The 26,907-nt window shown below is 43.0% G+C and overlaps 1 protein-coding gene across 21 annotated transcripts in view; it reads left to right on the top strand.

Moving 5' to 3' along the window:
* The window catches only part of ZNF131 (zinc finger protein 131), a 54,858-nt gene extending 28,351 nt beyond the window's left edge, over positions 1 to 26,507 (top strand). For 9 of the 21 annotated variants that reach the window (XM_019013477.4, XM_055367517.2, XM_019013482.4 and 6 more), the window contains 4 exons: positions 11,286 to 11,643; positions 11,746 to 11,968; positions 23,503 to 23,633; positions 24,633 to 26,507. In XM_019013477.4, coding sequence (XP_018869022.1) covers positions 11,286 to 11,643; positions 11,746 to 11,968; positions 23,503 to 23,633; positions 24,633 to 25,319 — 1,399 coding nt within the window. In that variant the 3' untranslated portion in view covers positions 25,320 to 26,507. Of the gene's footprint in view, positions 1 to 4,332; positions 7,055 to 11,285; positions 11,969 to 23,502; positions 23,634 to 24,632 lie in introns of those variants that run through there. The other 12 variants (XM_055367515.2, XM_019013471.4, XM_055367514.2 and 9 more) reach the window with 4 other exon arrangements.
* The last annotated feature ends 400 nt before the right edge of the window (positions 26,508 to 26,907 follow it).

Below are 26,907 nucleotides of genomic sequence, written 5' to 3'. Positions count from 1 at the left end.
AACATTATCATACTGGACAATAAATAAACCTACTCTGCACTCTGGAAGAGGACAGGCTCTGTTTTCCAAAGTCCTTTGCTATACAGACAACTTTGAAAAGATAGTCCAAAATAAAAGGCTCTCAATGTTTTTGTTTATAAGACATGCAGAAACATGAGTATCCATGGAGAGTTGTCTTGTTCCATATCCTTGTTTCTGTATTATCCTGGCTGGTACTGAATTTTCCCCATAAGTACAGCACTTCTTTAGCCGCTCTGATTAATCTGACCGTAGGGACCAGGACCTGGCTGGGTGCGGTGGCTCATGCCTGTAATCCCAGCACTTTGGGAGGCCGAGGCGGGCGGATCATCTGAGGTCAGGAGTTCGAGACCAGCCTGGCTAACGTGGTGGAACCCCGTTTCTACTAAAAATACAAAAAAATTAGCTGGGCACGGTGACACATGCCTGTAATCCCAGCTACTCAGGAGGCTGAGGCAGGAGAATTGCTGAGGCTGCAGTGAACTGAGATCGCGCCATTGCACTCTGGCTTGGGCAACGAGCGAAACTCTGTCCCAAAAACAAACAAAAAACACAGGGACCAGGACCTAATCCATTCAGTTTTTCTCATACTGGATTTATTTAAGGATTTATTGAAGTCAACAGAACTTCAAGCAGCAGGATTTGGCCACCCTGCCGTGTTGACCTTAACCATGCACCCACCACACTAAGGTTCATTCTGGACTCAGCCAACTGAACAAATCCCTAGAAAAACAGGTGACTTTCTTTTTCGGTTTCTGTATTGACTTTTCCACTTAGCCCTGGGCATTAATCTAAGTATAGCAAGATGCTTTACAATTATACAGGCTCCACATTGTCCCATAGGGAGGATGTCTACTAGGGCAAGTTTTTCATTCATAATAAACCTGGCCCCAGTGGCTTGAAGCTGACATAAATGCCTTCCAGAGCCCAAGTGATACCAGTGAACATATCAGCTTAAGTCACGCACAATGTTGTACCACTTTTTTAATTGGATTACTCCTATTAGGGGAAACTGCCCACGGGATGTGCATAAATAAGTCAGTTATTATTCTAGGAAGCATCCCTTTGAGAATTTCTAACCAAGAGTATCCTTAAATGAGACCTCCACAGTCACCCAAGGGCTGCTTGATCTTCCTTAAACACTTGATGGTCTCTTATAACCACCTCTTAGGTGTAAGTCATCATTTTGTTTTGTTTTGTTTTTTTGAGACGGAGTCTCACTCTGTGCCCAGGCTGGAGTGCAGTGACGCAATCTCAGTTCGCTGCAACCTCTGCCTCCTGGGCTCAAGCAATACTCCTGCCTCAGCCTCCCTAGTAGCTGGGATTACAGGCACCTGCCACCTCACCCTGCTAATTTTTGTATTTTTGGCAGAGATGAGGTTTCTCCATGTTGGCCAGACGGGTTTCCAACTCCCGACCTCAAGTAACACACCTGCCTCGGAGTCCCAAAGTGCTGGGATTACAGGGACGAGCCACTGCGCCTTGCAAGTCATCGTATTTTTGTGAGGCAAGGAAATTAGTACCTGGCTTCCACACAAGAAGCACAGTCCCAGGGCGCATAGGAACCCTGAAAGGAAAGTACTATTTGCAATTGTTCGTGCCTCCAAAGTAGGCACGAACCTGCATCAGTGTAGAGGTACAGATTGATATAGCCTCCAATGTAGTCTCCTTTCCCAGTTCAATTAGAATGATTGAGTCTAGTTCTAGTTTTTGGAGAGACTGAGGACAGGACAGTCAGTTGACTTCTTTCCTATTTATTTATTTATTTATTGAGATGGAGTCCCGCTCTGTCGCCCAGGCTGGAGTGCAGTGACATGATCTTGGCTCACTGCCTCTACCTCCCAGGTTCAAGTAATTCTCCCGCCTCAGATTCCCCGGTAGCTGGGACTACAGGCATGTGCCACTAGGTTGAGCTAACTTTTGTGTTTTTAGTGGAGACGGAGTTTCACCATGTTGGCCAGGCTGGTCTCGAACTCCCGACCTCGAGTGATCCGCCTGCTTCAGCATCCCAAAGTGTTGGGATTACAGGTGTGAGCCACCACTCCCAGCCGAGTCTGTCCTATTTATCACAAGCTCCTGAATGCCAGCTGACTTGAGTAGTAACTGTCCACCTCATGGACTGATCTCAGCTATGAGAATGGTAGTGGAGCATGGTGTTTTGCCTGCGACACACAGGAGTCATCCCCAGCTATTTTTAGAAGACATGTTGATAAAGTTAAGGGAAACCACTTGGGAGGGAATGGCAAACACAGCAGTCAGTTTAAAAATGCTTATAGCCATTGGAGAGACCTGCAACTGAGCATTTTTCTTAATTTGAAAGGTTCTAGGGGCAGTTCTGAAAGACAAAGTTGGTTTGGTTTGTTTTGTTTTTGGAGACAGGGTCTCACTGTGTCACCCAGGCTGGAGTGCAGTGGTGCAATCACAGCTCACTGCAGCTATAACTTCCCAGGCTCAGATGATCCTCCCACCTCAGCCTCCCAAAGGAGCTGAGACTGTAGACATGGGCCACCATGCCCAGCTAATCTTTTATAATTTTTTGTGGAGATGGGGTCTTACTATGTTCTCCAGGCTGTTCTTAAACTCCCGGACTCAAGCGATCCTCCCGCCTCAGCCTCCCAAAGTGCTGGTATTATAGGTGTGAGCCACCACGCCCAGCTTGACAAAGATTATTGTCTCTCCCTGCCCCATATCTTCTGGAGTCGTAAGATGTTTCTCTCCCTAGATGGCAAGATTGTCATTCCTCCTTCACCTTGTTTTCCAGTCATCCTCTCCTCTTATCCAGACCTTTCATCTGGTAAGGTCAGGTACAAGAAGGGCAAGGACATTTAAAACTTAGAGACCCATTACGTTTCCCACTTTGGCTCACATGGGCTATTATAAGTGAGTGTACTTGGCAAGCAGTGAATTCAATCAAGTGGTCAGTATTCCTATAAGATGATGTCACTGCATTAAGAGAATCCAGATGGCTGAACTAGAATGAAGTTCGAATTTCCTAACCCTGGCTTTGACCAGGCTGTCACCTTTAAGAGATACCAGGCTGTTCCAGGATTATTGTTGGGGAAAAGAAAATGTTTAAGAATGTTCACGGCGGGCCAGGTGCGGTGGTTAACGCCTGTAATGCCAGCACTTCGGGAGGCTGAGGTGGGCAGATCACCTAAGGTCAGGAGTTCGAGACCAGCCCTGACCAACATGGTGAACTCCCATCTCTACTAAAAAAAAAAAAAAAAAAAAAAAAATGCAAAATTAGCTGGGCCTGGTGGCACATGCCTGTGATCTCAGCTACTTAGGCTGAGGCAGGAGAATCACTTGAACCTGGGCTGTGGAGTTTGCAGTAAGCCAAGATCGTGCCATTGCATTCTAGCCTGGGCAACAAGAGTGAAACTCCATCTCAAAAGCAAACAAACAAAAAAAAAAAAAAAATTCAGGGCACAGAATCCTGCTTTTTCAGATTGGGTTTATATTACTTCCCTCCCCTTCTGTCTTCATCATTATCCACGAAGTAGCCAAGAAGACATGATCCCTTTCTAGGGACAGCTAAATTCAGTGATCAAACTGCTTTACTCAGATTTTTGGACAAAGAGGAGGTGAGGGAAGTAGAGTCAGAAATCATTTTGAGTCATTGTTTGAGAATGCTGTCGCCATACTCAACAAGGTACTCAGTATCTGTGGATGGTAGCATGAAACATCCATCAGTACCTTGACTGTTATTGATTAGCTTTTGTGGTCATTTTTGTGTATGTGATAAAGCTGAACCATTATCAGACTGCAGATGGTATAGAAAGGTGAACATAAGACATAGATTAGTTTCAAGAGCCACAGTAGTGTGGCCAGAACCAGCTCATGAAACTGGAACAGCAACAGTGTAACCTAAAGAAGTGTCAGCATGGCGGGGCGGGGTGGCTCACACCTGTAATCCCAGTATTTTGGGAGGCTGAGGTGGGCGGATTGCATGAGGTCAGGAGTTTGAGACCAGTCTGACCAACGTGGTGAAATCCTGTCTCTACTAAAAATACAAAAACGTTAGCCAGGCATGGTGGCGTGCACCTGTAATCTCAGCTACTTGGGAGGCTGAGGCAGGGGAATTACTTGAACCAGGGAGGTGGAAGTTGCTGTGAGCTGAGATTGCACCACTGCACTCCAGCCTGGGCTCCAGAGCGAGACTCCGTCTCCAAAAAAAAAAAAAAAGAAGTGTCAGAAATGTCGGCAATGGTGAAGCGCCACTGATAGCCCTGCAGTGGGGTCACAGCTCCAGTACAGTCTGCAAGGAACAGTCAGAGACAATGCTCTGTGTGTTATGTGATCCTTCACTATGAGACAAGCAGACCAAGTTGTAACAGGTGTCAAGTCTGACGTAACAGTGGCAGACTTCTGCATAAGAAACATAGGGTCTTCTAATTTGTGCCCAGTCTCTGATGGTGGTGCATGTGTTACCATATCCAGAATAATGTTGGCTGTAGGCTTCATTAGTGGCAATCTGGGCAGTGCAGGCTTGGTTAGCATCTTGATTCCAGTTGGTCTCATTAGAGAATAGTCCCTTATCTTGCGCATCTGAATGAGTGACCCAGATAATTCCGGCAACAGCTGCTATTTTTTTCCACAGTTGTGGCCCCAGAGGCGTGGATGTCTTTAATCTGCCAAGTCTTCCAAGTAGCAGACTAAACAGCTAGACCATTGGCAACAATGGAAGTGCCAGTAAAAATATAGCAAGGTTAATTTGGGGGAATGTTGACCAGAGTCATGAGGACAGCCTTGAGTTCTGCCCACTGAGCAGAATGACCATGTCTGCTTTGGGTTTTCATTGTTGGTGCAGAGGCTGAGCACTTGCAGCAGCCCAGTGAACACCATCAAATTTCAGCTTAGCCAAGCCATCAGTTAATTAAGGGCTCCATTAATCTAGTGATTTTGCTTTGGGCAACAGTTGGGGAGCTGCTACTTTTTCATGATGGCTGAGGGGGCCCACTACTTTCTTAAGTATACCATTTCTATTTGACAAGTGACACTTGGTGGGCATTTCTCACCTTGTTAGTCATGAAGTCTGAGTTTACTCACCCCCAAATGGGAATATCAGACTGGAGAACCTCAGGGCCTGTATGGGTAGTTAGGGATCAGTTTCAACAAGAGCCCAACAGCAAACTAATTTTCTCAGATTTGGTGTACCTTGGGAGCTGTGTCAGGGTTCAGCAAGTCCAAAACCCAAGTAATAACCGTTGGGTAGAGGCTGCCTCCTTTTGCCAGAAGCTCTAATCTACAAAAGCATCAGGCTCAGACTAGTAGCTCAAAGGGTTCATTAGCGTTGTGGGGCCCTACAGGTAGAGAGAATGCACCACAGTTCGATTGTTAACTTCCAAAGCAGCCTGTTGGTTGGAGCCCCACTTAGAGGTTGCTGTTTTGCTTGCAGGTTAGCTGATAGAAAGGAGAAAGTAGAATGCCTAAGTAAGGCACATACTGTCCAGCACCCAAAGAGTCCAGTAGGATACTGGGCTTTATTTTTGTTGGGAGGAGGATAGGAGAAGAAACAGTTTTTCTTTTACTGCTGGATGGATGGAGTGTTGTCAATCTATAAACTTTACCTGATGAGTAGGCCTCTGAAATTTGCTGGGGTTTATCAGCAACCCCTGCTGATGGAGGTGTGATAACATTGCAGTCAGCCTTTGAGACTGAGACTTTTGATTTACCAGTGAACAGGATATCATCAATATATAACATAAACTAGACATCAGAAGATTAGAGACACTGCACTAAATCCTGACCTCACCACTAGCGGCAAATGTCAGGGAGGTTTGCAGGTTTGCTCCACTGTTCTGTTAGCTTTTCTTCCCAGTTGGGGTGATTCCCTGTGGTACTTATGGGATGAAGAAGTATAAATGCACTTCCTGCTATACATTCACATGTTGAAGCAACAACAGTATACATAGAATCAGCCGTACCACAAGGTCAGGATAGCGTCCCTTTCCTGCTGTGAACCATGCCCAAACCCCATCAGTTAAAAAATGCAAGTCCATCCTCTCCCCATGGAAAAGTGGTATGGTGAGTTTGGCACCTTAATCTGACATAGCCATGGAAGCTTGAGTCCTCCCATTCCTGAGTTTTCTCCAGTATACTTGGATGAGTATATTGCTTTCAGTCCCCTTTGGGAATAGGGAGAATTTGGCTCCACTCCTAATTATCTTTCTCCTAATTATCTTTCTCCTAAAAGCACTGAAGTGAAAGGAGAGGGTAGAGGAGGAAGAGATGTGGAGGGAGAAAAGTGACTGTGCCAATAAGTAAGGCACATTTACTTTTGGTTTCAAGCCAGCACAGAAGCTGCACGTGGCTTGACTAAACAAACCTCCAGTGTTTTCAGCCCACCCAATGACCTCAGTCAGTGTAACGTCATCCCTGCTGACACCGATCTATTTCAGCTTCGGGGATTCCTTGATTCATTGGCTCCCTGCATATTACTTTGCATTTGGGGTTGTGAGGTTTATGTCCTTTTTGACTTGACTCAGGTTTGACTTGGACAGTAGTGACTAAAGAGTACACCTTGGCCAGGCGCAGTGGCTCACGCCCATAATCCTAGAACTTTGAGAGGCCAAGGTGGGAGGATCACTTGAGCTCAGGAGTTTGAGACCAGCCTGAGCAACATAGTGAGACCTTGTCTCTCTACCCCCACCAAAAAAAAAAAAAAAATTACACCTTAATTCTGGACATTGCTGCCCTGTTGTTATTCTTTTGCCTGGTTTTAACATAAAGGTTAGGGAGCTTTTCAGCAGCATTGACCACAAGAATTCATATTACTTTGGATCCTTTTCTCATTCCCCGGTGAGAATCTTCATCAGCATTGTAAACCCAATTGGACTGGAAGGCTCTATATATTCATTATCTTATTTATGGTTTCCCATAGGAGTTTGTCTCAAAGACATCTCTCAAAGAGGGCCCTTATAGAAGCCAAGACTGACTGCAAAAAAAACTTGGGAGACCTTTTACTGTCCTCTCCAAATGAATCAAAGGTGGACATGATAAACTACAGGAAGGACGGAGCCCAAAGCTGGCCCAGGTTTTATCATTCTTCCTTGATAAGCGTTATGTTCTCCCCTCATCTTCCATGTGAACCGTCCAAAGCTGTGACTCACCTGGCTTCTGCCTATAGCAATCGCAAATTTCCCTTCTTTTATATTCATTGTAGGTGCATATTATTGTAACTTGTCTGTAAAGAGGCAGAACCTTCTGTCCCACCCACCCATTCCCAATGAATCTTAGTGTGGTTGTTAACCATGGGGCAGACATGGTACCAGATTGATAAAAGAGTCTCTCTTTCTCCCACAGAAGAGTTTGCAATAACCAGGGCACCATTTCAGCAGCTATTCTTGAACTTGCTGCCCAATACTCTTCCTGCAACCACCTTCCAAGTTTTGCTTCATTAATAGGTACTTTTGTTTCCTAAAGCTACTACTGTAACAAAGTACCATAAACTGGGTGGCTTTAAACAACAGAAACGTGTTGTTTCTCAGTTCTGAAGGCTAAATGTCTGAAATCAAGGTGTTCATAGTGCCATGATCCCTCCCAAGACACTAAGGGGAGCATCCTTTTTGCCTCTTCTGGCTAAAAGGTGTTTCTTGGCTTATGGTAGCAGAACTCCAATCTCTGCCTTCATCTTCACATTGCCATCTCTTCTGTCTTCATAATGGCTTTCTCCTGTGTCCAGGTTTCTTCTTCCTTGTAGAGACACTAATTGTATTGAATTAACGCTTGTCTTAATAACCTCATTATTTTTTTTTGAGACTGAGTTTGACTCTTATTGCCCAGGCGGGAGTGCAATGGTGCCATCTCGGCTCACAGCAACCTCCATCTCCTGGGTTCAAGCGATTCTCCTGCCTCAGCCTCCCGAGGAGCTGGGATTACAGGCATGCACCGCCATGCCTGGCTAAGTTTGTATTTTTAGTAGAGACAGGGTTTCTCTGTGTTGGTCAGGCTGGTCTCAAACTCCCGACCTCAGTTGATCCGCCTGCCTTGGCCTCCCAGAGTGCTGGGATTACAGGCGTGAGCCACTGCACCCGGTGTTGTTTTTTTTGTTTTGTTTTTGTTTTTGTTTTTGTTTTTGAGACAGTTTCACTCTTGTTGCCCAGGCTGGAGTGCAATGGCACGATCTCGGTTCACCACAACCTCCACCTCCTGGGTTCAAGTGATTCTCCTGCCTCAGCCTCCCAAATAGCTGGGATTACAGGCATGTGCCACCATGCCCGGCTAATTTTTGTATTTTTAGTAGAGATGGGGTTTCTCTATGTTGGTCAGGCTGGTCTCAAACTCCTGACCTCAGTTGATCCTCCCGCCTCAGCCTCCCAAAGTGTTGGGATTACAGGCGTGAGCCACTGCGCCCGGCCAGACGTCATCTTAACTCAGTTATATCTGCACACTTACTTCCAAATAAGGCCTATTCACAGATATTAGGGGCCAAGACTTCAGCATACCTTTTGCGGGAACACAATTCAACCCATAATAATAGGCAATAAAGTAGAGGGCCATTTATTGCTTTGTTGACTATACAGTGTAGTCAACATGTTCTGGTTCCCGTGGACTTCCCTCAAATCCGATCAGTTGCTCTGTGATGCCTCATCCTTCCTTTTCCAGAAAGCCTTTTTTTTTCCCAGCATCTTATTCTCAATGCCAAAAAACTGGCAAGAGCTATGAGATTTTACTCTACTTGCAAGCCTACAAGTTTTCCTGCCACAGTGTCATGGATGCTGGAAGAAGATAGAAGACTTCTGAGTCAGAAAGAAAGGACCTTATTACTCTCTACATAGCAAGCAGTATAAATTTTATTTTTATACCAGTTTTCCCTTCCCCTCAAGTCCCACAAGAGTGACATAGAGTGGCCCAGGTGAATGCATAAGATTGATTTATATTATAGCTGAAGAATCTCCAGCCTAGGAATCTCAAATTTTTTATAGTGGGCTACAAACAAACCTGCCTAACGTTTTTCCCAGAGTGGGGGCATTCTCTTTATTATATTGGACAATAAACCTGCCCTTTCATCTACTATACTATACTGCAAACATCCAAACCGAAAGTTTTCAGTTCACAAGATGTGAGGAAACTGAAGAGACTCAAGGAGAATTGTCTCCCAACAGGTGTCGTCTTTTACTGAGTTTACTGAGTTGTGAGAATCCTTTCTTCACTCTAGATATAAGATCTTTAGGCTGGGCACAGTGGCTCTTACCTGTAATTCCAGCACTTTGGGAGGCCGAGGTGGGCAGATCACCTGAGGTCAGTGGTTCAAGACCACCCTGGCCAACATGGTGAGACCCTGTCTCTACTAAAAAATACAAAAATTAGGCGGGCATGGTGGCAGGAGCCTGTAATCCCAGCTACTCAGGAGGCTGAGGCAGGAGAATCACTTGAACCCGGGAGGCAGAGGTTGCAGTGAGCCAAGATCGTGCCACTGCACTCCAGCCTGGGCCACAAGAGAGATACTCTGTCTCAAAAAAACAAACAAACAAACAAACAAAAATTTGACAGATAAATGTTTGCAACTGTTTTCTTCTGATCTTTGACAGATAAATGCAACTATTTTCTTCTGGCCTGTGGCTTGCTTTTTGATTAACTGTATTTCAGAGGGCAGTTTTTAATTTTGATGAAATCTGTTTTATCAATTTTTGCTGTTATGATTTCTGCCTTTCGTATGCTGTTTAAGAAATCTTTCAGCTGGGCAGGCTGGGCGCGGTGGCCCACGCCTGTAATCCCAGCATTTTGGGGGAGGCCAAGGCGGGCAGATCACAAGGTCAGCAAATCGAGACCATCCTGGCTAACACGGTGAAACCCCATCTCTACTAAAAATACAAAAAATTAGCTGGTCGTGGTGGCGGGCGCCTGTAGTCCCAGCTACTCAGGAGGCTGAGGCAGGAGAATGGCGTGAACCTGGGAAGCGGAGCTTACAGTGAGCCAAGATCGCGCCACTGCACTCCAGCCTGGGTGACAGAGCGAGACTCCATCTCAAAAAAAAAAAAAAAAAGAAAACAAACAAAAAAAAAGAAATCTGTCAGCTGGGCACAGTAGCTCATGTCTGTAAATCCCTGTACTCTGGGAGGCAGAGGCAGGAGGATCACTTGAGCCCAGGAGTTCAAGACCACCCTGGGTGACATAGTGAGACCTCGATTCTATCAAAAATAAAATTAGCTGAGTGTGATGGCATGCATCTATAGTCCCAGCTGCTTGAGAGGCTGAGGTGGGAGGATCACTTGAGCCCAAGAGGTTGAAGCCACAGTGAGCCAACATCACACCACTGCACTCCAGCCTGGGTGAGAGAATGAGAAATCTTTTTTTTTTTTTGAGACGGAGTCTCGCTCTGTTGCCCAGGCTGGAGTGCAGTGGTGCAATCTCGGCTCACTGCAAGCTCCGCCTCCCGGGTTCACGCCATTCTCCTGCCTCAGCCTCCCGAGTAGCTGGGACTACAGGCGCCCGGCTAATTTTTTGTATTTTTAGTAGAGATGGGGTTTCACCGTGGTCTCGATCTCCTGACCTCGTGATCCGAGAAATCTTTCACTAACCAATGTCACTAAGGTCTTCTCCTGTTTTCTTCTAGAAATTTACTAATTCTTAAATTTAGGTCTGTGACCCATTTTGAATTAATTTTTCGTGTATGATATGAGGTAAAGGTTGAGGCTTATTTTTCCCATGCACGTAATTGTTCTAGCACCACTGTTAAATGATTACCTTGGAACTTTTTTTTTTTTTTTTTTTTTTGAGACAGAGTTTCGCTCTTGTCGCCCAGGCTGGAGTGCAATGGTGCGATCTTGGCTCACCCCAACCTCCGCCTCCTGGGTTCAAGCCATTCTCCTGCCTCAGCCTGCCGAGTAGCTGGGATTACAGGCATGCCACCATGCCCAGCTAATTTTGTATTTTTAGTAGAGACAGGATTTCCCCATGTTAGTCAGGCTGGTCTCAAACTCCCAACCTCAGGTGATCCACCTGCCTTGGCCTCCCAAAGTGTTGCGATTACAGGCATGAGCCACTGCACCTGACTGGCACCTTTTTTTCCCCCAAAAAAATCAGTTGACTAAGCGTGAGTCTATTTCCATGGACTTTATTCCATTAATCTTCATGTCTATGCTTTCACCAGTACTATTGTCTTAATTACTGTAGCTTTAAGTCTTGAAATCAGGTAGGATAAGCCCTGCAGTCTTGTTTTCTAACTGTTTATATAAATTTTATTGCCACTTTATCATTTTCTTCAAAAAAGCCTGGTAGGATTTTCTTATAGATTTTTTAAACCCCTACATTATGTATTTCAGGAACAAAGAAAACTCAGCTCCCTTAGAGGAAAATACCACAGGAAAAAATGAGGCCAAAAAAAGGAAGATTGCAGAAACTTCAAATGTTATCACTGAGTCATTGCCATCTGCAGAATCAGAACCTGTTGAAATTGAGGTAGAGATTGCCGAAGGCACCATTGAAGTGGAAGATGAAGGCATCGAAACATTAGAGGGAGTGGCTTCTGCCAAGCAGTCCGTAAAGTACATACAGAGCACAGGTTCCTCTGATGATTCTGCTCTAGCACTGTTGGCAGATATTACCAGCAAGTACCGTCAAGGTGACAGAAAAGGGCAGATTAAAGAAGATGGCTGTCCATCTGACCCCACGAGCAAACAGGTAGAAGGTATTGAAATTGTGGAACTTCAGCTGTCACATGTGAAGGACTTGTTCCATTGTGAGAAATGTAACCGTTCATTTAAATTGTTTTACCATTTTAAGGAACACATGAAATCACACTCCACTGAGAGTTTCAAGTGTGAAATATGCAATAAACGATATCTTCGAGAGAGCGCATGGAAACAGCACCTAAATTGTTACCACCTTGAAGAAGGTGGAGTCAGTAAGAAGCAAAGAACTGGGAAAAAAATTCATGTATGTCAGTACTGTGAGAAACAGTTTGACCATTTTGGACATTTTAAAGAACATCTTCGAAAACATACAGGTAATGAGCAAATACTTTGTTAAATTTTTTTTTTCCCACATGCACTTCAAATTTAAGTATCTAAATCCTTTTTAAAAAAATAGTGCCTCAGAAGCCATCTAATGTATTATCTCTAATGTGTAGGCTAAGTACACGTTTTTATAGTATTACATGTTCAAATATTGGTGCTTTAAATGCAAATCAGTATCAACTTTGGAAGTAATTGTTACTTTTATGCCTTGCCCAATTTTTATATTTTTCAAAGAAATAGGGAAAATAGTTTTGTGATTTATTTCCTAAAGATTGTAAATAATTAAATCTTATAGTGAGACTTTACCATTTCTATTTTTACATTTCTTGTGTCGTGTTACTTACAGTACATTTACAAGCAATCCCTGACAGCCAGGCGTGGTGGCTCATGCCTGTAATCCCAGCACTTTGGGAGGCCGAGGCAGGCGGATCACCTGAGGTCAGGTGTTCGAGACCAGCCTGGCCAACATGGTGAAACCTCATCTCTACTAAAAATACAAAAATTAGCCAGGCGTGGTGGCGGGCACCCATAGTCCCAGCTACTCTGGAGGCTGAGGCAGGGGAATCGCTTGAAACCCGGGAGGCAGAGGTTGCAGTGAGCCGAGATCGTGCCACTGCACTCCCGCCTGGTCGACAGAGTGAGACTCCATCTTAAAAAAAAAGCGGCCGAGCGCAGTGGCTCACGCCTGTAATCCCAACACTTTGGGAGGCCGAGGCGGGTGGATATCTGAGGTCAGGAGTTCAGAGACCAGCCTGACCAACATTGTGAAACCCCGTCTCTACTAAAAATACAAAAAATTAGTTGGGCATGGTGGCAGGCACCTGTAATCCCAGCTGCTTGGGAGGCTGAGGCCGGAGAATTGCTTGAACCCGGGAGGCAGAGGTTGCCATGAGCCAAGATCACACTATTGTACTCCAGCCTGGGCAACAAGGGCAAAACTCTGTCTCAAGGGGAAAAAAAAAAAGCAATCCCTGACATGTTTATACTTCTTTTCTTTTGTTTGCCTTTTTTTTTTTTTTTGGCAGATGGAGTCTCGCTCTGTTGCCCAGGCTGGAGGCACGATCTTGGCTCACTGTAACCTCCGCCTCCCGGGTTCAAGCGATTCTTCTGCTTCAGCCTCCCAAGTAAGCTGGGACTACAGGCGAGCACCACCACGCCTGGCTAATTTTTGTATTTTTAGTAGAGACGGGGTTTCACCATATTGGTCAGGCCAGGGTGGTCTCAAACTCCTGACCTCGTGATCCGCTAGCCTCGGCCTCCCAAAGTGCTGGGATTACAGGCATGAGCCACCACATCCGGCCCATGTTTATACTTTTTAATATACATTGAGTTACCTGCTTTGGCACAGTAGGTTAGTAGGCCATATATGTTCATCTCTCTCCACCTTTTCAACAGCAAATATGTCAGGCCTGGCGGACATCCAGGGAGCTGAGGAGAATAAGGTCTACTTCTCCTGGGAGCCATGCAGGCATGATGGAAATGTCCCGAGAAATCTACCTCAGGGCCTCGCCCCACATAGTTCTTCATCCCCTATTCCAGTCGTCTCCCTGTCAAGAGTCCCTGACCTTGCTCAGGTTTCTTGCTTGCTCCCACTCCCCAAACAATCTTTGCTGGGTCTCCTACACCAGACACAGTAGCTGCCACCAACGAATTGAATCTTGGATAGTCCCTAAACCTACTATTACAAGGGTATGGAGAGAGCAGTTAATACAGCATGCTAAGTATCAGACTTCTGGACATTTGTTCCCAAGTCTTTGTTATATGTGGTGGTTAAGGCTGTTTAGACTGTTAATACAGTAAATACAACATAGATAGCCTACAGTATTCAGAATCTTTCTCTTTGATGCTGGAGTTTGGAGAGCTTCTGGTAAAAGTTTTTTAAAGTAGGTTTGTCACTGTCAGTTGGTATACATCACTTGAAATTAAGGAACCACATAGATTCAGATGATGTTATCCCCCTCACTGTCCAAACTTACTGTCAGTATTCGAGGACTGAGTAAATACAGGAATAGCAAAGGGATCTTGTACTTAAGGCTCAGTATGGATTTAAAAGTCTTTAAGGTACTTAGTTTGGATAACGAATAGGAGTTTATGAAATCTTTTGGGAAAATGCTTTCTGATATCAAACATGTATATATACAGTCTACTTTTGAACAACGTGGGTTTGAACTGCTTGTATCCACTTATATGCAGATTTCATTCAACTAAATATGGATCAAAATTATAGTATTCCCAGGATGCAAAACCCATGTATGTAGAAGACCAACTTTTAGTATGTGTGGTTCCACAGGGCCGGCCGGCTGCAGGACTTGAGTGTGCGTGGATTTTGCTATACGAACCAATCCCCCGCATATACCAAGGGACGCCTACCTGTTTTATATAATATTTGGAAACTGCCTACAGTTACAATTTTTGGTCCTTAGAAAACGAATAATAGTCTGTTGGTGAACATTTTTGTGGTAATTGGGTTAATTATGGAAAACGATTGTTATACCAGCAGCACAATAAACAAACGTTGGTAAGTAACTTGCAAACTTTGATAGCAGTTTCCAATACCCCAGCAGATAATCAGGATAATCAGTAGCTTTTATAGCCTATGAATGTGAAAGTAGCCGTAGTTACCTCTTTTACCCAAAACATTGCCTACTGACTTTTACCTCTTAGAAAATAGGACAACACGGACCACTTTGGACATCTTTAAATGTGCCTCTCAGGTCTTAGATTTTTTATTTTGGATTGGACAGCAGAATATAGGGTTAAAGTACATTATGTTGTATGTCTTTGTCTTTCGCTTAGAAATGATGTGAGATAAGTAGTTTAAGTAGTTGTTATAAATTACTGAACCATATACCCATTGGAGGAACAGTTGAGCACATAAAGCAAACCGAACCCCCACTTCATTGTTTTTTAACTTCATCCAATTTCTATACCAGTAATTAGTTCCAAGATAGTTGTTGTTCTCTTCTCTCCTCTCCTCTCTCCTCTCTCTCTCCTTTGAAACAGGGTCTTGCTGTGTTGCCCAGGCTGGAGTACAGTGGCGCGATCATGGCTCACTGCAGTCTCGACCTCCTGGGCTCAAGTGATCCTTCTACCTCAGCTTCCTGAGTAGCTGGGACTACAGATGTGTGCCACCATGCCCAGCTAATTTTTCTGTTTTTTGCAGAGACACGGTTTCACCACGTTGCCTAGGCTTGGAACATAGGCATGAGCCACCATGCTTGGCCCTGTATTTCTTTCTTTTTTTTTTTAGCTTTAACAACAGGAATTCATTTTCTCACAGTTCTAGAGGTTAGAAGTCCAAGATCAATCTGCTGGTTTCTTTTGAGACCTCTCTTTTTGGCTTGCAGATGGCTACCTTCTGTGTCCTTACATGGTTTTATCCTCTTTGTGCATGCATCTCTGGTGTGGCCTTGTATTTCTTAATAAGACTGGAAAGTCAAAATTACTTCTTGATCTGTGGGCTGCAGAATGGCTGTCGTGTTTGCAGACTGAAAACAATATTAATCTCCTTGTACCTCTCCCTCTGAACTCTTGGGTGACCAGCTGCATTGTCAGTGAGCAGTAGTATTTTGAAAGGAGTCTTCTGAGCAGTAGGTTTCAACAGTGGGCTTAAAATAGTCAATACACCATGCTGTAAACAGATGTTCTGTCAACCAAACTTTGTTCTTCTGTTTCTGTAGCCCAGGCAGAGTACATGTAATAAGATTCTTAGGGACCCTAGGATTTTTGGAGTGATAAATGACTGATTGGCTTTAACTTAAAGTCACCAGCTGCATTAGCTCCCAACAAGAAAGTTATCTGTCGTTTAAAGCTTTGAAGCCAGTCATTGACTTCTCCCTAACTATGAAAGTCCTAGATAGCATCTTCCAATACAAGGCTGTTTTGTCTACACTGAATGTGTGTTGTTTAGTGTAGCCACCTTCATCAGTGATCTTAACTAGGTATTCTGGATAACTTGCTACAGCTTCTGCATCAGCATGTGCTGCTTCACATTGCACTTTTATGTTATAGAGATGGCTTCTTTCCTTAAATTTCATTAACCTCTTCTAGCTTCTGGCCTTTATTCTGCAGCTTCTTACCTCTCTCAACCTTCATAGAATTGAAGAAAGGGCCTTGTTCTTGGTTAGGCTTTGGCTAAAGGGAATGTTTGTTTCGTTTAATCTTTTATCCAGGTTACTCACTCTTTCTCCATAAGCAGTAAGGCAATTTTGCTTTCTTATCATTCATATGTTCATTAGTGTAGCACTTTTAATTTCCTTAGAGAACTTTACCTTTTCAGTCACAACTTAGCTACCTGGCATAGGAGACCTGGCTTTCGGCCTGTCTCAACTTTTGATATGCCTTGCTCTCACAGGCTTCATCACTTCTGCCTTTTGATTTGAAGTGAGAGACAAGCGACTCTTTTTTTTTTGGAGACAGAGTCTTGCTCTGTTGCCCAGGCTGGAGTGCAGTGGTGCAATCTCGGCTCACTGCAAGCTCTGCCTCCTGGGTTCACGCCATTCTCCTACCTCAGCCTCCTAAATAGCTGGGACTACAGGTGCCCGCTACCACGCCTGGCTAATTTTTTGTATTTTTAGTAGAGACAGGCTTTTACCATGTTGGCCAGGATGGTCTCGATCTCTTGACCTCGTGATCCACCTCCCTCAGCCTCCCAAAGTGCTGGATTACAGGCACGAGCCACCATGCCCAGCCGTGACCCTTTTTTTTGACACGGAGTCTCGCTCTGTCGCCCAGACTGGAGTGCAGTGGCGTGATCTCGGCTCACTGCAACCTCTGCCTCCCGGGTTCAAGCAGTTCTCTGCCTCAGCCTCCCGAGTAGCTGGGATTACAGGCACCCAACACCAGGCCTGGCTAATTTTTTTTTGTATTTTTTAGTAGAGACGGGGTTTCACCATCTTGGCCAGGCTGGTCTTGAACTCCTGAGCTCGTGATCCACCCGCCTCAGCCTCCCAAAGTGCTGGGATTACAGGCATGAGCCACCGCATCCGGCTGAGACACGTGACTTTCACTTAAACACTTAGAGGCTGTTGTAAGGTTATTAATTGATCTAATTTCAATATTGTTGCCTCTCAAGGAATAGAGAGACTAGAGGAGAGAGGGAGGGAAGAGAGAAAAGCTGGTTGGTGGAATAGTCAGGATGCATACAACATTTATCAGTTAAGTTCTTTGTTATGGGTGTGGGTTCAGGGCACCCCAAAACAATTGCAGTAGTAACATCAAAGATCACTGATCACAGATCATTATAAGACATAATTTAAAAATTTAAATTTAAATTTGAAATATTGCAGTAATTACAGTAACAGACGTGAGGTGAGTACATGCTGTTGGGGAAAATGGCAGCGATAAACTTGCTTTACACGGGGTTGTCACAAATCTTCAGTTTTTCAAAAAGTCCAATAAAGTAAAGCACAATAAAATTAGGTCTGTAAGCAGTTTTAAACTATGTTTAAGTTAATAAAAAATGGATCATTTTTCCTTGTAACAAACTGTGAAGACAGGAGACAGTCCTCTTCCTGTTTCTTATTCTCAAAACGTATATACCCCATTAGTTTCATATTTTGCATATTTTTATTAGTTTAATGGTTTGGTTTCTTGTATGTTCTTAAAGCATGCACTGTAATCTGTGGCTTGATTTGTAAAATTTTAGCTATTTTTTGTCCTCTGAATTTATTTTTATTTGGAAAATAGTAATGATAATGCCATATACCACTAGGCCATGAATATAAAACAGTGTCAGTGTCCCTGCCTTCAAGGAGCTCAGGATATGCTGGCAGGGGACAAGCATGTGCAATCTGTGTAACATGTTAAGTGCTGACCAAAGTAAGCAGAATCCTGTGGGAATGCCTGCCTGGGTTGCTTGTTTGTGATGGAAGAGACAAAGGTGATATCTTAGTCTGGTCTGTTGCTTATAACAATACCTGAAACTGGAGAATTTATAAAGAAAAGGAATTTATTTTTTACAGTTCTGGATGCTAAGAAGTTCACTGTTATGAGGCCACATCTGGTGAGAGCCCTGCCAGTGGCGACTCTGCAGAGTCCTGAGGCCATGCAGGGCATCACATGGTGAGGGAGTTGAGCATGCTAGCTCAGGTTTCTCTTACTCTTCTTTTAAAGCCACCCATCCCATTCCCATGATAACCCATTAATTCATTGATCCATGAATGGATTAATCTCTTCATGAGGTCAGAGCCCTCATGATCCTATCACCTCTTAAAGGTCCTACCTCTCAATACTACCATATTGGGGTTTTGGTATTAACCTGAGTTTTGAAGGGGACAAACATTCAAACTATAGCAGGTGGCTTCTGGGGGTCGTTACCCTTTGATGACTCAGAAAGGAAAAGGAGTTAGCCTCGAAACAGGTATTCCAGGCAAAGGAAATGAAACATACACAGTCACAGAGGAATGAGAGGAAACAAATTGTTTGGATCACTGTTAATAGGGCATTATGGCCAGAGGGTTAGGTCCAATTAGAGGAATGCCAGGAGATGTGGCCAAAGGGGTTGGAAGGGCTAACCATGTGGCATGCACTTGGCCATCATATGGGAGATCTACAGGTGGAGTAAGGGTAAGAAAGAGGGAGAGTAATGAGAGATGAGTTTGAGATCATGTAGTTATTTTCATAAATTCCATAAATGAGTTTGAACAATATCTTGGAAGACTGGGTCATTTTAAAGGAGTTTCAGCCAGGCAGAGATCTCATCAGATTGATATTCTAGAGAGATGACTGGCAAGATAGATTGGAGTGGGTTGAAACCTGCTAGCTCGGTGAGGAATCTTGGAGTCGTCTAAACCAGAATGGGAGGTTGGGTAAAGGCAGTGTTAGTGGAAAAGAGAGGTTTGAGTAACATTAGGTAGCCTGGATCAATAGGATTTGGTGGTCGGTGAGGTGCAGGAGTAAAAGAGCTGGTGACTCCCAGCTTTCTGATTTAGATGGCTGTTTGATTGGAGGCTAATTAACTTAGAAAAAAATACGTAGAAGAGTAAACAGATGGGGAAGGAGGGAAATACCAGACATGTTGACAGATATATCTGTGGGACACAGTGTCAAAGAGAACCTAGAGGTAACCTTTAGCCATGTTTTCAAACAATTACTCCCTAGTTTCCAAGAAAGGTAGTGTGGAATCATAGAGGGAGTGTGTGTCCAGAAATCAGAATTTCAGTTCCATCTCCAGTTCAGCATTTGCCAGCATGATGAACTTGACCAGTCACTTTATCTTTGGGCTTTTCTTGTCTGTGTAAATAAGGATAAAGATACCTACTTCATAGGGTTGTGACAAATAAGAAAATGATGAAAGCGCATTGAAAACTGTACTGTCCACACATCTAAAATAATATGTTTCTATTTCTACATTTTACTGAGCTTACTTAATTTTTTAAATAGGAAAAAGCTCAGATGGCACACAATGAAAATTGAGTCTCGTTTCTACTCAGGTAGATCTCTTGAAGTAACTACTGCTATCCTTTTCTGATTTATCAGATACATTCCTTGCATTTTCAGGTAGCCATAGACACTCAGGTACGCATGCTTTTGGGAAAACAAGCGAGCATGCGGTAGTACGGCATTATGCCATTTAATTTATCTTGTCATTTTAAAAAATATATGGAACATTTATGAGTATTTAAATTTTCTTCCTGTGGCTGCACAGTATTTTAATCTATGGGTATATCATCAACTACTATTGATGAACATTTAGGTTGTTGCTAGGCTTTTGGTATTACAGACTATGCTATAGTAAGCATACTTGTACGTATGCCTTTTCATATGTTCAAGTAATTTCATTTTTAAGAGCAGAATTGCCAGGTCAAAAAATATGCACTTTTTTCTTTTTCTTTTTTTTTTTTTTTTTTTTTGAGACAGAGTCTGGCACTATCACCCGGACTGGAGTGCAATGGCGTGATCTAGGCTCACTGCAACCTCCGTCTTCTGGTTTCAAGCAATTCTCCTGCCTCAGCCTCCCGAGTAGCTGGGCTTACAGGCACCCGCCGCCACGCCTGGCTAATTTTTTGTATTTTTAGTAGAGACGGGGTTTCACTATGTTGGCCAGGCTGGTCTCAAACTCCTGACCTTGTGATCTGCCTGCCTCAGCCTCCCTAATAATATGCACATTTTATATCTTGACAAAGATTATCAAATTGTCATTTAAGGAGAGGCTATGCCAATTTGTTTCCAGGTCTCACTGATAATGAAAAATTATTCATTGATAAAACCACTAAACCATTTAGTGATATTGCCCATCATTTTGGGAGTTGAAAAGAGTTTCTGTATTACACTAATTCCAGCTAATTAGGTCTTTTCTCTCAAATTAACTTTTCATCACATAAAAATTGTACAAAATAAGCTATAAATGTTTTGTCAGATAATACATATAGCTCAGTTACTTGACTGTGTCATTCTATTTAAGCGTGAGGCTCACATCTAGGACCTCCTCATTACTGGGGCTCCACCTTCATCCTGGAATCATTCAGTTATTTACTCCTACCTGCTGGTTGCTGAGGACTGCTGGAGAAAATTCATATCTCAGACCTTAAGCACTTCAGTGTCTGATTTATCTCTTTTTCCTAATTGCTATTTCAGAGCTTCTCCATATATTCAAGACCTCTGTCTACACCCCATCTCCAGCAGATTACTTATCTTCCAACCCCCAACTTACCTGTAACAGCATTCATCTTTGTCCCCTCTTTTTTTGTTTTTTGAGACGGAGTCTCACTCTGTCACCCAGGCTGGAGTGCAGTGGTGCAATCTCGGCTCACTGCAACCTCCACCTCCCAGGTTCAAGTGATTCTCCTGCCTCAGCCTCCCAAGTAGCTGGGACTACAGGCGCCTGCCACCATGCCCAGCTAATTTTTTTTTTTTTTTTTTTTTTAGTAGAGATGGGGTTTTACCATATTGACCAGGCTGATCTCGAACTCCTGACCTTATGATCCACCTGACTCAGTCTCCCAAAGTGCTGGGATTACAGGTGTGATCACTGCACCCGGCGATTTTTAAAATTTTTTTCAGACAGAGTCTCACTCTGTCGCCCAGGCTGGAGTGCAATGGCCTGTTCTCGGCTCACTGCAACCCCTGCCTCCTGGGTTCAAGTGATTCTCGTACCTCAGCCTCCCAAGTAGCTGGGATTACAGGTGCCTGCCACCACCCCCAGCTAATTATTTTTTTATTTCTAGTAGAGACAGGGTTTCACTATGTTGGTCAGGCTGGTCTCCAACTCCTGACCTCACGTGATCCACCCGCCTCGGCCTCCCAAAGTGCTAGGATCACAGGTGTGAGCCACCGCACCTGGCCTGTCCCCTCTTCTTTTATTCTAGAGAAAGAGGTTTCCCTTTTCTTCAAAGCCAATTCTGGATCCCATGCCTTGATGTCCTTCTAAAACCATGTCCCATCTATCATTCCATCTCCTTTCTCCATTGCCTCTTTGCCCATCAACAAATAAATAATGGATGTCCCTCCTGGCTTAAAGAATCCTGTTATTGGCTGGGCGCGGTGGATCACTTGAGGTCAGGAGTTCAGGACCAGTCTCACTAACATGGTGAAACTCTGAGCTGAGATCATGCCATTGCACTCCAGCCTAGGCAACAAGAGCGAAACTCGTCTCAAAAAAAAAGAATGCTAGTATTGATATGCTCCCCTCTAGCTAGTCATCTCTCTTGTAGGCCATTTTATTTATTTATTTTTTTTGAGATGGAGTCTCGCTCTGTCGCCCAAGCTAGAGTACAGTGGTGTGATCTCAGCCTACTGCAACTTCTGCCTCACGGGTTCAAGCAGTTCTGTCTCAGCCTCCCAGGTAGCTGGGACTACAGGCTCGTGCCAGCACGCCCAGCTAATTTTTGGTAGAGTCGGGGATTCGCAGTGTTGGCCAGACTGGTCTTGAACTCCTGACCTCAAGTGATCCACCTGCCTCGGCCTCCCAAAGTGCTGGGATTACAGGCGTGAGCCACCACACCGGGCCAGCCATTTTATTTTTAAATAGAGATGGGGTCTCACTATGTTGCCCAGGCTGTTCCCGTCAAGCAATCCTTCTGCCTTGGCCTCCCAAAGTGCTGCTGGTATTACAGGCGTAAGCCACCATGTTTGGCCTTGTAGGCCTTCTTAAAGGAATTTTGGTAATGACTGTTTTCATTGTCATCCTTCTCACTCACTCTTGCCCCATGGCAGTGGGCCTTCTGATCCAATTACATCACTGGTTAAAGTCATTTCCTTGTTTTCTTTCCTTCTACTTCTGGCTGTTTCATTTCCTTCACTAGCCCATCTACCTGCTGTCTTAACTTGGTGTTTCACTGGGTTCTGCCCTTGATTTTTGTTATCATACAACATACTCAGAAATGTTTTCCTGCCTGGAGGTTTTTACTATGACTTAACCCCTAATTTGGCCAGGTGCAGTGGCTCATGCTTATAATCCCAGCACTTTGGGAGGCCAAGGCAGGCAGATCACCTGAGGTCAGCAGTTCGAGACCAGCCTGGCCAACATGGTGAAACCCTGTCTATACTAAAGATACAAAAAAATAGCCGGGCGTGCTGGCGCACACATGTGATCCCAGCTACTCGGGAGGCTGAGACACAAGAATCACTTGAACCCGGGAGGCGGAGGTTGCAGTGAGCCGAGATTGTGCCACTGCACTCCAGCCTAGGTGACAGAGTAAGACTCTCAAAAAAAAAAAATCCTAATTTATATATAAATCACCCTCTATTTGGCTCCAGAATTATCTTTACAGCTATCTACTGGACATCTCCACTCTGTTCTGAGAACCTTCAACTCAGCAGACATAAAACTGAATTTATAGTCTTTCCCAGCATACCCTGCTCCAAACCTACATGGACCTGTGTCCTGTTTCTTTTATTCTCATTGGTATTCTAAGCCAGGGATCTGAGAATCTCCATCACTGTTTCCTCCCTCCTTACTCCTCACCCACCGTACTGTTTTATACCTCCGTGCCTCTTTCTTTTTTTTCTCCTATTTCATTCCAGGCCGAATTGACCCCCTCCTCTGTGCTACTGCAGTACATATTCCATCGCTCTTTTCTGTGACAGATCTTTTATAGTGCATTTGCATTTGTTTATTTTTATGTATTTCATCTTTATACCTTGGCCTTTGATAGGAAGTTTTTTGCAAAGAAGGACAGTTTATCTTCTTACCTTCATCACCTAGCACATGGTCTAGCACATGGTAAGTGTGCAAAAAATGCAGAAAGGATAATGATGCAATTCCGCAAAATAGAGATTGATCATGATTTTTATCTAAGGGAAAATAATTTTTTTAAGAAGTGCAAAGACATGGAACAATTGAGATGCAAATTATATTTGTCTTTGTCAATGCATATATACAGTTAAATATTAAATTTTATTATTTTTGCTACCTCTAGAAAAGTCTTTGGAATATGGTGAAAATATTTGAATTCCGAATTGTGATTTCTTCTTTTAGGAATTTAGTATTAAAATTACCCAAAAAGAAAAAGTAAACGTTTAAAATTATTTGCTCTTAGGATTTTTCTTAATTTGCCAACATATCTTTTTTCCCCTCTAATAGGTGAAAAACCTTTTGAATGTCCAAATTGTCATGAACGATTTGCTAGAAATAGCACTCTCAAATGTCACCTCACTGCATGCCAAACTGGAGTAGGGGCAAAAAAAGGAAGGAAGAAGCTCTACGAATGCCAGGTAATGTGCAGATACATGCATTCAGTTCTTAACAAAGGAGTCTTGTGTTTGCAGTCATCAAAAGCAAAGGGAGACAGTCTCAAGCAAAGGTATAGGGGCTGACGGTTTGGAAAGAAATGAGAATAAAGAACATTATTGTCTTGGGGACTAAATTAGTTTTTTTTAACCCAACCCTAGATGACACCAATGTCAATAAAAATTATGTCCTAAATAACAATCTGGAACTATAGTTAATCATGGAGTAATTATTAAAATTTGGGGTGGGGATTGGTGGAAGCATTTCAGCTGTAATTAGATTTTTCCTCCCCATGATTAGTGTATTTTTATATCAGATATCAAACAATTATTACATTATTTGATATAAAAATACAAAAATTACATTATTTGGTAAATGTTCTATGTTATGGGAGAAATTAAAATATTGTTATTTTATGTTTCTAGAATTTATATGATGCTTAAACAATGAAGGCAGTATTGAAATGTTTCTCAAAATGTATTTAGGTGGCCAGGCACGGTGGCTCACACCTGTAATCCCAGCACTTTGGGAGGCCGAGGCGGGTGGATTGCCTGAGGTCAGGAGTTCGAGACCAGACTGGCTAACGTGCTGAAACCCTGTCTCTACTAAAAATACAAAAGTTAGCCAGGCGTGGTGGCAGACGCCTGTAATCCCAGCTACTTGGGAGGCTGAGGCAGGAGAATCCCTAGAACCCAGGAGGCGGAGGTTGCAGTGAGCCGAGATCGCACCATTGCACTCCAGCCTGGGCAACAAGAGCGAGACTTTGTTTCAAACAAAAGAATGTATTTAGGTTACTAGCTGTGTCAGCTAGAAGTCCAAATGAACCAAAGAATTATGAAGTAGCTTGGACTAGATTCTATTGCAGGTACCATATTTATAACATTTACAGAATAAGCCTTCAATCTTTACAGAGAATAAATGCATTCATATTTCCTTCAGTTTGGATATAAGTATTGTCTACATCATATTTTTGGTTATTTCAGGTCTGCAACAGTGTGTTCAACAGCTGGGACCAGTTCAAAGATCATTTGGTAATACACACTGGAGATAAACCCAACCATTGTACTTTATGTGATTTGTGGTTTATGCAAGGAAATGAATTAAGGAGGCATCTCAGTGATGCTCACAATATTTCAGAGCGTCTAGTAACGGAAGAAGTTCTTTCAGTAGAAACACATGTGCAAACTGAACCTGTAACATCAATGACTATTATAGAACAAGTTGGGAAGGTGCATGTGCTACCATTGCTTCAGGTTCAGGTGGATTCAGCACAAGTGACTGTGGAACAAGTCCATCCAGATCTGCTCCAGGACAGCCAGGTGCACGATTCACACATGAGTGAGCTTCCAGAGCAGGTCCAAGTGAGTTATCTAGAAGTGGGCCGAATTCAGACTGAAGAAGGTACTGAAGTACATGTAGAGGAGCTGCATGTTGAAAGGGTCAATCAAATGCCAGTGGAAGTACAAACTGAACTTCTAGAAGCAGATTTGGACCACGTGACCCCAGAAATCATGAACCAAGAGGAGAGAGAGTCTAGCCAAGCAGATGCTGCTGAGGCTGCCAGGGAAGATCACGAAGATGCTGAGGATTTAGAGACCAAGCCAACAGTGGATTCTGAAGCAGAAAAGGCAGAGAATGAGGACAGAACAGCTATGCCAGTTTTAGAATGAAATTACACATGAATATATTTTTAAATTTACTTGTTGGGTTTTTGAACTGATTATGGGCAGTATGATTGTCCTTAAGCCTAACAGACAAGTGGACCAAAGTTAAGCTGTTTCCTGTTGTGCTGAACTGTTTTCTGTTGAAACACATTGATTCCCCTCCCCCTACTTAATGCCACAGAGGAGGGATCTTTTCCATAACTGAAGGGGAGTTTTGAGAAGTATATTTCTGGAAACTTAAATGGATTATATTCTTATTATATAGTTGGGTACGAATGTATCTATTTTCATTGTGGTAAAAGTTCTTCCTTTTCTCTTTCCCAGGTCATGTTCTTCCTCAAATTTTTTCCATATTGTAAAATCAAACTTAAATCATTAGAATACAAGTTTATGTATTCTAATGCATGTTAGAAAATTGAATAATATAGGAAACACAAGGCTGCATGATGAAAAGTGCATTGTTACTGTGCAGTTAAATTTTGGCTTCTGGCTTTCTTTAGTTTGAGCAAACGTTCTTGTCTACCCCAGTAGTCACAGATGCCATCTTTGCAACAGAGAGAGTGGTGGTGGCAAAATTTCTAGAATGTTAAAAAAAAAAAAAAAATCCACACCCATGTGCCTTCTCAAAACCAACTGAACTTCTATAAAGCATCTCTGGTTCTTTCAAAGTTTGTGTTGTAAGGAGCAATGTAGATGATGCTATAATACTTTATATTTTTGCTTATAATGACAACCACCAGTTCTTTTTCACTTAAGTTAGGTTGAGAAATTTTATTTAATGGCCACTGAAGGGCCATTTTCAATTGGGAAAATTTATTTACATCTGTGGTAAACTTTATTTTGATGAAAAGTTGCACTAGTATTTTACCACCAGATGAGAAAAAGATGAGCAGCATTTAAAAATTAATGTATTTAAAATAAAGTACAGAGAAAGACATGTATATAATTATCAGGCTTTGTTTTGAATGGAATCTTTTCCCCCGATTCTTAATGTAAAGATCTTGTGCTATAACTTTTAAAGCCATACAAATAAGAGTGCTAAACTGTGGACTTAAAAGTAGGTGTGTAAATATTTTTAATCAGTATTACTTGGAAAATAAAATATAGCAAACCCATAAACCAATATGCTATTTTCTTTACCTGTTAAATATTGGGAGTTCTTTACATTTTTTAAGTAAACTTTAAAATTATGTGTTCATGACTCTTTTTTAAAAAATTACCAGTGTGAAAGTTTATATCTGGGCAGAGATAGTTCCTAATGTGTCTTTACCCGTGTTAACATGACTGATGCATGAATTGTGATAAATTTTCCATCACACCTCCAACCCCCCAAAATCAGCTCAAAAGCATGGAAGAAGTTCATATTCTTTGTGCTAATAGTTCTTACATGGTAGGCACAACAGCAGGAATTCTCCACTTAACTGTGTCAAATGTAAAAGACCAATGCGATTAGCCCCCTTTGGTAATCCTGATGTTAAATGGTATCACATTTACAAAAATACGCTGAAGAGAGTGGCTTCCCAGCATTGGAGAAGGCAAATTTAGATATAAATCTGGAGATAGAGCCAACCATTGTATTAAGGGGGCCACGTTT

Source organism: Gorilla gorilla, chromosome 19 (assembly GCF_029281585.2).
Source record: "Gorilla gorilla gorilla isolate KB3781 chromosome 19, NHGRI_mGorGor1-v2.1_pri, whole genome shotgun sequence".
Lineage (NCBI taxonomy): Eukaryota > Metazoa > Chordata > Mammalia > Primates > Hominidae > Gorilla > Gorilla gorilla.
The sequence above is the reverse complement of the archived record's forward strand: the minus strand, read 5'-3'. Positions and strand labels throughout refer to the sequence as shown.